The sequence below is a fragment of the Sabethes cyaneus genome, chromosome 3 (assembly GCF_943734655.1).
Source record: "Sabethes cyaneus chromosome 3, idSabCyanKW18_F2, whole genome shotgun sequence".
NCBI lineage: Eukaryota > Metazoa > Arthropoda > Insecta > Diptera > Culicidae > Sabethes > Sabethes cyaneus.
Genome location: NC_071355.1, coordinates 232,623,536 through 232,635,934, shown reverse-complemented (window position 1 = coordinate 232,635,934; position 12,399 = coordinate 232,623,536). Strand labels below are relative to the sequence as shown.

Sequence of the window (12,399 nt, the reverse complement as noted above, 5' to 3'; positions counted from 1 at the left end):
ACTCCGTAAGTAACGATAAAGAACAGCAGCGATGATAAGATGCAGCCCAATCTCACACCAGAAGTAAACCTTAGAAGCCTGAAATTAAATTAAAAAGAAAACTTTCCAATTACATTCTACTATGTATGTTTATTCTTGACAGATACGTATTTCGCCTAGGACTTGCAGGCTTCATCAGTGTCTGTTTTCGCGTCTGTTTGGTATTCTACTAAAACGCTCCAAAAAATTCAGCCAACCCTTACAAGATTGAACAAGATGTGTAACGCTTTGCGAGAATGCCTCGTACTGAACCTTGATGAGATGGACTAGCTTATATGGAACTCCTCTACGGCTAAGTGCACCCCAGATTTTTTATGGTTGAGGCGGTCAAACGATTTTTCAAAGTCATCGTAAAGCTAAGCTTGGGTACATAAGAATGAATAATGAAACAAGCAATTCACATCCTAAATCAATACGTTTATTTTATTGTTGTCATGCAGCAAAATGTCTTAATTCTACTTCCAAAGCTTTTATCACTTACGCAGAAACCAACTTTCGTGATGCAAAATGTAGTTTGCATATGTATTGAAAATTACATAATCAACTTTGACGGGGAGTAAACATATTTAAATGATTTAAATGATCATGTAAATGCTTTAACCACCTGTAGCGGCTTGTGGCTTGTAGGCTTGTTTTTATCAGCTATGACATATGGCTGATTGATTCTTAAAGAACCTACCGTTAAGTCTAATAATCTAAAATTACGTCGTTACAATTGTTATCGTCGGCACACTTACAGCCTCTTCCGGAGGGTGCTCTCGGATTCGTCAGGCAAATTCTTTTCTCCGGACAGTCGCCATTGTTAATCACGCATGGACTGTGGAATAAGGGACACTTATCGGTGACCGCTGTCATACCGTACATTTTATGGCTGCCAAAAACCGGTGACGGAATTCCCTTCTGACGTTCACCATAAGCATTGATGGATTCTACCTTTTTCCTGTTGAAATAAAAAGTACATTGCAAAGTTTACTACAACACAATTTGTCTTTGTCTTACGTGGTCCAGTCTGTCCAGTAGAAATGGTCATCAGTGACGGCCAAACCGAACGGATACGACAAGTTGCTGGCTACTGTTCGAATCTGCTTGGTGTAGGTGTCAACACACTCGACTTTTTTGGTTCCCGCATCTGCGTAGCATAATTCACCTGATCCTGGGGCCACTTGGATGCTATTCGGCAATGCAACCTGTGGTCCACTAACCAGCACTTGTCGCTCAGTGCCGTCCAGATTGGACCACTCAATTTTTGGGCCCTCACGATTCCAATCCGACCAGTATAACTTGCTTTGATGAGGATCGACAGCTATGCCTCTAGGGTTGACTAAATATTTTGAAACAATTATTGCTCTCAAGTCGGGATTCTCCAAGCTAGCAACTTCAATAGTATCCTTGGCCGAATCAGTCCAGTAGAGCCGGCGAGATATCCAATCGACGGCTACACCTTCCGGGGAGATTATATCCTTTGTGATGAATGGTTTACGATCCGTGCCGTCGTATTTGCAGCTAAAGATCTGTTTGGCTGAAATATCACTCCAATATATCCGACCTTCTGCACAGTCTTTATCAACACCGATTACCATATAAGCCATAGTAACCGGAACACCACGCATGCCGGAGAAAGGCAGCTTTACAGTGGCTACCCCTTGACTGATTAGAAGGAAACCGGAATCCAAGCGCGGTGCAGTTTTACAGACCGTTCCGTTTCCGATGAAGCCTGCAAAAAGTTCCAATGTAGTTCATTTAGGGCACGGGAGTTGTCACTTACCTTCATTGCATATGCACTGATATCCAATAGTCGTCGAGACACACCTGGCACTTGGGTCACACAAGCTAGGTATGTTGGCGCAGTTACGCTCGGGGGTACAAACGAATCCATCCCCAAAGAATCCTGGATTGCATGAGCACTCATACTTGGATGGTTCTCTGCGTGATTTAATAAGGCCAAATGAAGTAATTAGCTGCTGTAAGTATGATAGCTATAATACCTGAAATTAGGTCCACAAGTGGCATGCAAGCCGCAGTTATTGCGTATGTTACAGGGTGGAGGAATCGATTTGCACTGCATAACTCCGTCCCCAACATGTCCTTCCGGACAATGACAATAGGGGATTCCTTGCTGGTGATCCCACTTGCAGATGGCATTCTCTGCGCAGTAAGCTCCACCACAAGATCCTGCCCGTACGCAGAAGTCTGAAATATCCCGCTCGAACCCTTCCTGACAAACGCAGACTCCGTCAACGCATTCGGAATGCATTCCACAGTCTTCGTGCGCGCTACATTCCGCTGTAAGTTGACAGCTGCGTCCGTCTCCCTCGTAACCCTTATTACACACGCAAAGGGACTTTTTCAAGCTCACGATGTAATTGCAAGATGCATGCTGGTCGCAGATATCTTCTTCATCAAGACAGGACACTTCCTTTTCGATACAGCTGTATCCATTGCCGTCGTAGCCGGGATTGCAGACACATTCATACCGATATTGCTGTTCGCTCCATTCGCAGTTCGCAAAGGGACTGCAGTGATTTTCCACATCGCATGAAGGCAAATGTTGGTCATCCGGTTGTGCCTCGATGAGGCGACAAATCTGATCGAATGCATATTCAATTAGCGTGTATCCCGTGGGACATGTGCATCCCTGCGCGGTACAGAATGGTGCGATCTCATCTGCGGTTCAAATTCCATGATTAATTAATCCGGAAAATACTCTTTTGTACATTTAAAGATTACTTACACTCTTCCGTTGATCCTTGCCTCACACAGGCCTCTCCATTCCACAGTTCGTCGTCTTCGCAAGGGTTTTCACAAACGAATCCGTCTCCAGCGTATCCTTGTCTGCAATGGCACTGTCCGTTGATGCAATCGGCATACTCCGAGCAATGCTGAAATGACCACAAAATCTACATATGTTCCTAATACACTAATAATATTTGAATACATGCCTCACATTGGTCAGTTTCATTCTTGACGGAGGTCGGTGTTTCGATCTCGTAATATGTGTTTGGCGGTGTGGGAACTATAAAGGACGGAGCCGTTGATCGAAGGTCAATCGCATCACACTGGTATCCATTGCCTTCGTATCCTGCGTGGCAGTTGCACTTGTAGCCACCCGGTTCGTTGATACATTCGGCATTTTCGTCGCAAATATTGACACCGGAACATTCATCAATATCGACACAGTTAACACGGTCATTGTTAGTGGTCACGTACGGTACGTACGTAAAGCCGTTCTTACAATTGCACTAAAATTCATACCAACCCATACATTATATTGTTTTCTATTTAACTTACAAAAAATTCTTACATCGTAGGAATCATCCCCATTCGGTACGCAAACCGTGTTGTCTCCACAGTTCGAATCGTCGCAAGGATTCAATTTTTCCCCTGACGTAATTTTGCTCAACATTCCCATACGAATAGCCTTCTCTCTGGGTTCATAGCCCAAATTGATTTTGCTGGTCTTCAGTGTAGCGGTTCGGAACGTCGCATCCTCATTACTGTCCAAGAATCTGCAGGGTTCGAATGAGATGACCTGATGGATGGTAAAAGGTATATCGCGCTCCTCCGAAGGAACGTACGCCGAGTGAACGGTATACGCCTCGAAGCGATCTCGGCTGGCCTTTTGGAAGATTTCTGAGTAATCTTCGATCTGCAGTTTATCCCGCAATGCGATCGGAGCCACGTGCCCTTCTACGTTAATATCCACGGAAAGCTGATCCCACAAATTCAATCCGTTGAATCGAAGGTCGATCCGAAGATTATCCTCGCTTTCCTTAAAGTGGATCGTTGTGGTTTGATTGAATTTCCCACCCGTCACCTGTAAGTGAATGAAATCATCACATCAGATCTGACTTTTGAATTCGGCAAAGGACTTACTTGATATCCATTCAGCACACTTCCGATGGGTTTCGCAAACAGCCATCCAATACTAGAACCAATTGTGTAGGCCAACTGTAAGCTCGTACCGATATCATCTTCCAGTGGGCTTAAGGCAGTATACGTTCGGCCATCCGACATTACAACATACGATTGCATTTGAGTATCGATAGTCCAGTGATTTAAAGTACCTTTCACTGCTCCGACAACTCGCAACGGAACATCATTTTTCACGCAGCTGAACCCATTTCCATAGTATCCGTTTTTGCAAGAACAACAGTAGCCGGTTCTAGTGTCGGTGCACGTAGCTGCCGAATGGCACTTGAAGTGTCCACCCTCGGCACAAGTTCGTGGCTCATGTGTAGCTCCGTTGTCTAGAAGATTTGGCTCCTGAACATTTTGTTCCTGATCCAGTGGACCCACTTTGAACAACCATGTACCCGGTTCACCGGCATTGGATGAAACAGTCAGATGTCTTATCTAAAATTATTCGCATTATTGGAAGGAAATTTAACTTACACTACCTTTGTTCTTACATTATCTGTTCCTGAACCCTGTAGCGGAAAGTACCTCCCATCTTCAGATATAAATCCGGCTTGGGCGCGCACATCAGGCAGACCCGACTCACCGGTATCTCCTTGAACCCAGTTGATACCACCTTCCGGGTACAAAAACTGTACGTACGATTCCTCATCACTCAGAATGAGGGCAACTTGAAAGGAGTTTGTAATATCGTTCTTCATGTTGAAATGCCCAACGTGCTCCCAAGTCGCGACAAACACCTGGTTAGCCTCGAAATCTACCGCATCGCTGAAGGCGCTTCGCACAAGATCGCTTACCTGCTCCAGCAGTTCGGCGTCCTGCGATTGGAAGTACACGATAGCAGCCGTATCGTTGGGCAGTGTTGTGTCCACGTTGGCGTAAAACGGAGCAATCGAGGGATACTCAATCGGAAACGGTAGGTTCAGGTAGTTCTGGAACTCGGAACCGAACGTAAGAATGCCATTGGTGTTGATCTGAAACACAGAGAACCTGATTCGTATCAGTTCGTTCGTTCGTTCGCAGGCATGGTTACACATTTTTCATTCATGAAACGTGCAACAACCGATCGCAATTCCGAGAGAGTAGGTTATCGCTTTCAGTTTCTTTAGTGATTCGCAGTTTCATTTTTATGCCAGTGAGCCTTATATAATGTTAACCCAGTGGGAATCTATTTACTTTTTCGTTCTTTGAAATCTCATCCAATAACTGGAAACCGGTGTTGATAAGAGTGATAATTTATAATACATAGAAATTTGCGGCGATCGCTGGTTGAAGTCAAAAATGTGCTTGATCTTTTGCGGCGCCAGTGGAAATTTTGTGAGTGTTAAATTCGGTTTAATTGATGCATGACATTTTCATATTGTGTAAAGAAAAATCAGTTTTATTGACTGAAATGCATTAGTCACAAATCAGTCAAGCGCGTGCAGAAATTTGCTAACTCAGCCCGATTGGTTTTCTTTAAGAATTTGTTTCAAATAAGTTATAAAAGCTAAATTCAGATCAATAAATCGTATAAATGCAGAACATACTCCTGCGTCGCGTCTCCTGTAAACATTATGTATCTTTTTCTTTTTTTCTTTAGAAATCGATTCAGCGGTTAGAAAGTTGTGAAATATTTTTGTTAGTGCTTAAGCTCAGAAAGGGGCACTCTGAGCGCCAAATAAAAAAATAGGTCTAATATTATCCAAAGAAGTCAAATACACATAATTTGAACAAAATCGGCGCATTTTTGAATTTTGATAGGACTTTTTAGTGGAATTGGTGTATTGCTCTAGTCAGCTTGATGGAAATCCACGTTTAAGGGATAGCTGCTTACACTCAAGTCTTCTTTTACACGGGGGAAACGTGCCGTGTAAAATAAAACCGCCTTAACCACCAAAAAACCCCTTGAATTAAAAAACCGCTGAAAAACCCGCGTTAATTCGAAAAATGATGTTAAAAAAACCACGTTAATTCAAAAATCGTCATAAAAAACCGTGTTAATTCAAAAATCGTCATAAAAAACCGCATTAATTCAAAAATCGTAAAAATAAACCGTGTAAAAAAAGACTTCGGGGGATATAGGGTATGTTGCTACATCATCGTAATTGTCTATTCCCGTCCTATCCAACACAAATTATTAAAAATATCAGAATTTTTATGACACACAATGCAAAACTAGTTATTCCCTAATATTTTAGTTTGTTGTTTATCACATGCGATCAATCAAAGTGAGCTGAGATCTATTTAAACGCTTTTTATCATTAAAGAAGTCCTACCAGCCAAATTTCCTACGTTTTTTCGTGCGACGAAGAAGACAATGTCGACTAATCGTTCTAATTTCCGTCATTCATAAATGAAAATAACTCACGCAAGGCATTGTCGTTATGATTTTTACTTCGGACGATGAAAAATGTTGAAGGACGGATTTTAAAACGGTACGACGAATTTTAGAAATAAAGTCAGTTGCGTAATTTCAATAATATGCTTTAATAGTCGCTTTTCAGTGATTTCAAAGTTCAAGGATCGAAAAGTATGTGTGTTTTAGTCAAATCAGCACAAAAACTTTTGGAGTATTAATTTAATCCATCCAACAAATGATAAAAACTAGAATGGCTTTACTTATTACGACGGGAATTAGAAAAAAAAACCTATTTATAAACGCTTTCCTGTCAATTCTACCTACACTAGCAACTGTTCATTCCACCGCTTCAGTTGCATTCAGTAGAATGTTTTAAAATATTCATATGTTTTCAATTTATGATAGAATTCTATGAGAAAAACCTCAAAATTTATTGTTCCTTGGGGCAATTTTCATTGGTGTAACTAGGGGAGGTTAAAGGCTAAGTCCCCCTAGGAGCGAGTTAGCCCCCCCTAAAAATAGTCGAAAAAATGCCGGGTGCTATAGGCCCCGCTAGAAATGAAAGCTAATACCGACAATGGCAATTTAACGAGTCCAACGTAAATTTATATTTTAATTTTAATAATAATTATCCAGTACTTACCAATTACATTGAAAATATACTTGTCAAGCAAGAGCGGTGCAGTGGGAAGGCAAGAATGAAAAACTGATGGTTCGAATTGCTAAATTGCAAACATGTGCGGGACACGCAGAAAATAACCACGCTAATAATTTTCGCGTGGGAGTCTAAAAAGGTGGAATCTCCGCGATAAAAGTTTGAAATTTCATAACTTTTGAACCACTCAGGTCAGTGCGATTTTAATAGTTGTAATACGAATTGAATGGTATTTTATTTTAACAATGGGATGGACTATTACTCTCTAAGATGAAGGATAAACAAAACAAGGCGGCCAAAATACAATCCCGGGATCTGAATATGGCAATGCTGGTGATGAATGACGAACAGCTGATACAGCTGACAGCTGGCTGATATTTTCAAACATATGAAACTGTCTCGAAGTTCGCTAGGTAATATCTGGTTTGGCAGCCTACGACTCGATAAGCAGTATATTCTTTTCGGGTTAGGTTGTGTTTTTTATCGACTGGATTCAATTGTAACTGTTAATTTTCGGCAGGGCAGTCTTCGGAGAAATTTATCAAGACTGAAGACTGAAGGCACTTTGTTGGTGTCTTTTTCAAGGGGTACTGTGGTAAAATACATTTTTAATGTTATTTTTAAGTTGCTTACATAAATTTTACTTTGCTTACATATCATTTAGTCTTTTGTTCTGTTCTTTGGATTGTACCAACAAAGTGTCGAAACGTCGGGAAAACATCAAACTTCAGTCTTGATAAATTTCTCCGAAGACTACCCTGCCGAATATTAACAGTTATATTCTTTTCTATTCTTATTTTCATTGTAGTCGGAACCGTCATCCAGGAAATTTACATAAACAAGTGACTGGAAAAATATCTGCTGGTTTTTCTGAAGCATCATAATTATTCCATGCTGTTTTGGCTGGGTTTGATACCATACCTTTGTGGACCAAAGAAGTTGAATCAATATATATAGAATGCCAGTGTCGCTGCAGTGCTCGTGGTAAACATCACACATTTGAAAATTACGTATTTACACTGTATGCGCATATGTGTGAGTGATCGATTCGAAACGGGAAACTGATTGTCAAACTAAAAAGGCAACCCAATAAAAAATCCTTTTGCTTCTCCGTAAATCACGTAGGATGAATCACCCGATTTGGTCGTTTTGGGGTATTTCGTCGGTAGGAAAATTTTCTATTGGGCAATTTGATAATGTAGTTCCCGTATCCAAGACACGAACCAGCAACATGTTTGCCACCAAAATATCCATGAAACACCAGCGACACTGGCATTCTATATATATTGATTATACTACCAAAGACCATGGATTGCTATACAAGCACGCTTTCAATATGCTTTCCGCTCAATCGAATACCATCTTGACGTTCAAAGCAAGCTGGATAAATTTTCTCTTGTCTCACATTAGTGGTTTAGAATACCATTACTTTAAAAATTTAAAAACCAATACTACCAATATTTAGAATACCAAGATCAGTAACATGGATGACAGTTTTTCGATGAGCACCTCAGAATGTGTAGCAGAAGGAGACGCAATGGAAGTTAACCTAGGATCTAGGTTAATAGAAGTTAACGACAACAGCATGCCGGCCTACGATCTCGAAGAGATCCGACGAGAAATCTGCCAGTTGAAGAATTATAGTGCTGCCGGAAAGGACCAACTCCCGGCAGAATTCTACAAAAATGGCCAAGCACCGCTAGTATCGGCACACACTGGATAATTTACGGAGGAGTAGATGGGAGGTGTATTCTCTTCCATCTACAAAAAGGGCGACTGGCTAGATTGCTGTAACTACCGCGGCATTATGCTGGTCAACACCGCCTACAAGGTGCTGTCTTAGATTTTGTTGCGTCGTCAATAGCAAAAGAATTCGTAGGGCAGAGTTAGGCGGCCTTTATGGGGGCCCTTGCTACTACGGATCCAATTTTTACTCCACAAATCCACAAGAAATGTCGAGAGTACAACTTGCCCACGCACCATATTTTCGTGGATTTCAGAACAGCATACGATGCAGTTGAACGCGGACAGTTATGACAGATAATGAACGAGTACGGTTTTCCGGATAAACTGACGCGGCTTATCAAAACTACCCTGGAGCGAGTGATGTGCTACGTGCGCATTTCGGGGATACTCTCGAGTCCTTTCGAATCACGCAGAGGTTTGCGGCAAGGGTATGGACTTTCCTGTATGTCATTCAATATCGCTATTGAAGTTGTGATCCGGAAACTTTGGGACGGCAGAAGCAATCTACGCCAGACTTAAAACGGAGGCTAGGAGGATATGGCTACAAATCAATGCGTCGAAAACCAAATACATGGTAGGAAGAGGCTACAGTGAAAGCAACGTTTGCCTCCCATGGACAGTGACTATTGACGGCAATGAATTAGAAACGGTTGATGAATTCGGATATTTGGGATCTCTGGTCACCGCCGACAATAATACGAGTATGAAGATTCAACGACGCATTCAAGCTCCGCAAGACGGTTCGATCAAGGAGCATACGCCGCACAAAGCTAACGATGTACAAAACGCTAATCAGACCGGCAGTCCTTTACGGTCTTGAGCAAGTAACTTTGCTTACGAAAGACATACGTGCACTTGCCGTATTTGAACGAAAGGTATTGCGGACTATCTTTGGCGGAGTACAAACGGATAGCGAAGAGTGGCGTGGGGTTATGAACCACGAGTTGCAGGCACTATTTGGAGAGATTCCTATCGTACACCTGACGAAAATTGGAGACTACGGTTGGCCGGCCACGCTGCAAGGATGCCGGACGACTGTGCAGTGCAATCCGTTCTCTTCAAGGCCCAGGCAATTCTTGACACGGCAAGAGCCACCCGGCTGTCGACTGGTAAAGTAAGTAAGATAAATGAAAGAATTCCGATAGATGCACCGTTTTATTTCATTTAGTTGGCTTTCTTATGATATGACCAGAGACGACACCCCATTAGCCATATATTTGCCACACGGACGATCGCCATACGTACGAATTCCATCGTACGTTTCAAAACTTGAAGAATTAGCGTGATCATCTGCCCTGAGTTTTCCCCATTCAACTAGCTTGCAAGATGCCTAATCGACTCAGTTTTAACAAGTAGAAAGCGATTTTTCCGGCAACACTCACGGCCTGGGGCCATATTGCCTCGAATCATCTATAAAGTATTTACAACATATACCTATCAAGACTACAGATCATTAAGACTGTCGCAGTGACCTTTTAACCCAATGCCCTTCTGGCATACAAAAAAAGACTATAGACTACAGAACCGACAAGGAACACAAGGCAAAGCCGCAACACCTCCCATGCCGCAACACTTGTTTAGGCCAGTTTTGTTTCCATCAAACAACAAATATATCAAGTAAAGCTTGTAGGCAGCGACAATCATCTATATTTTCAATTGCCGGAAACAGTTTCAGGTCATCAGTAAATTCGAGCCTGTAACCGGTACCCAACATTAAAACAAAAACGACGTTGAAAATAGTAAGAAAAACAACAGTCCCTTATTGATACCTTGCGGTACTCCAGATTTGATCATAAATAGCGAGGAAAACGGTGGACAAGGAAAAGATTTTCTAATAAAGGGCAAAGTAAATATTTTTACATTTGACCGCGACAAAGCCAAGTAAAACAGAAAAAGTAAATATCATTTTCATTCCTGTGACCGTGAACAGTTGCATTATTAGTGCCTGGTTTCATGTTCTTGGCTACTAAAGTAGCCCCGTTGGCTTTGTATCACTTCAGGACATCCATTGAATAGTGGCACGAAACTAGATTCGGCCAGAAGATCATTGTTCCCTCGTGTTGCTTCAACAGAGGAAGCAGACGCTTTTGTAGACCAAATTGCCAAATCGTGTATTTCTTGACAAACTTTGGAAGTGGAAAAATTACAGCGATAAAAATACAGTCTAAACAATACACTATGAACTACCAAAAACATATGTAACCTTGTAGAAATTATCACACAATTTAAATTTATTAACATTCAAGGTTGCTACTAGCCTGTTTACCAAAGTTTGGCGGATAAATACAATTGAAGCTTCGCTGCTTCATCATCACTTCATGATTTTGAATTGTAGGTGAAGGTTGCCGGACCCTGCATCATGCATGAGAATACTAGACTCAGGATTGTGCCTTAAATTGCATATTGAGATGACTATACAATTAATATTAGCTAGATAAAACATATAAAACTAACAGCAAATTCGTTTATTAACCGAGTACGAATTAGTTTTGCACGTCGATGTTAAGAAATGTTGAACATTTCTTCGTGCAGCTTGAAAATTTCCACCTAACGTTTGCGTAGAAATAAAGTTGAACAACAATTCGTATGTTAATGAAACATGGGTCGATGGGTTATGAACTTAAGAAGATATCTGGCGTTGTTGCTGTCAAGCAAGAGCATTCAAATGTCAATTACATTTAGTAGAGAAACAGTCTTTACAATAATCTAGAGTTAAAATTGAATCTGATGGCCTGCCTGTAATTTTTATTTCAGTTAATATTAATTAGGTTGGCTTGCTATGCGGTTAACTTTGTTCAGCTTTTAACCAGCCCTAATCTTGACTTCATTCGCGGCGCATTTCTAGGGTCATAATCAGTGCACTTGAAATGAAAGCTATTGCAAAAATTGTTTTAGTTTTTTGCTATAAAATTCCACTGAAATAATTTATGTAATGCAAAAAAATGCATATTTTTATCTCATTTGTCTTGCACCCAACGCATGGAGTATGAACGCCTACGCGTCTCCATCTCATTGAGACAAATTTTGCGATAACGACCACTGTCGGCTGGCTGGCCGTGTTATCTTCCATCGGCGCGTGAACTGACCACTCACTAATTCCGAACCATTGCCGACTCCTTCGGATTATAATTGTTCTGAATATTGTTCAAGGCCATTGTTTGAACTTTGTGACCCGAAATGTTGATAAGTTCACTTTCGTTTGCTGAACGGACTGTTGTTACCGGTAGAAATAATATAGTAAGAATGATAAGCTTACATAGACGTGATCATATTTCTCACTGTAAAAATGCACTGGTGTCTGCAGCTTCACCTCCGCAAACTCTTCATCACCTCGTGGCAGGATTTCGCTCGGTTCATTGATGTAGCTATACAAATCTCTCGAACTGATCCCTTCAGCTAATCCAAAACAAGCGATAAGGGCGTAGAGTATTGCCCTGTATGGCAACATTTTTGCAAAATCTTCCGGAAAAAATCGTTTGGTTTATAATTTTTCTATTTCATTAAACTCTTTTCACTTTTAAACCAGATTAGGTAACGCTCTTTCAGCTTTGTACTAGAGATTCACTACTTCACTTTATCAATTCACTTCCATATTTTTAAAACTCATTATCAGCACAAATTATTAATAGGATGCTGCGACTCCAGTATTACTGACCGACTTCACGACTGGAAGATTTTGCGACCGTTTAACACGAGATCCCGA

At 41.2% G+C, this 12,399-nt stretch overlaps 1 protein-coding gene across 1 annotated transcript; it reads right to left on the bottom strand.

The window, feature by feature from the left end:
• Positions 1 to 448: 448 nt before the first annotated feature.
• Positions 449 to 12,387, bottom strand: LOC128741261 (nidogen). Its single transcript, XM_053836940.1, has 10 exons — positions 11,953 to 12,387; positions 4,449 to 4,928; positions 3,913 to 4,392; positions 3,341 to 3,853; positions 2,979 to 3,278; positions 2,771 to 2,918; positions 2,025 to 2,703; positions 1,805 to 1,962; positions 1,039 to 1,753; positions 449 to 979 (listed from the first exon to the last, which is right to left on the bottom strand). Exons 1-10 carry the CDS (start codon positions 12,142 to 12,144, stop codon positions 727 to 729), a joined length of 3,918 nt encoding a protein of 1,305 aa, XP_053692915.1. The 5' UTR covers positions 12,145 to 12,387; the 3' UTR covers positions 449 to 726.
• Positions 12,388 to 12,399: the final 12 nt, after the last annotated feature.

Coding starts and splice junctions, on each gene's coding strand:
- LOC128741261 (XM_053836940.1), bottom strand. CDS start 12,144: ATGTTGCCATACAGGGCAATACTCTACGCCCTTATCGCTTGTTTTGGA. Junction 2,919..2,978: donor ATGAAACTGACCAATGTGAG/GCATGTATTCAA, acceptor TGGTCATTTCAG/CATTGCTCGGAGTATGCCGA. Junction 1,963..2,024: donor ACTTGTGGACCTAATTTCAG/GTATTATAGCTA, acceptor TAAATCACGCAG/AGAACCATCCAAGTATGAGT.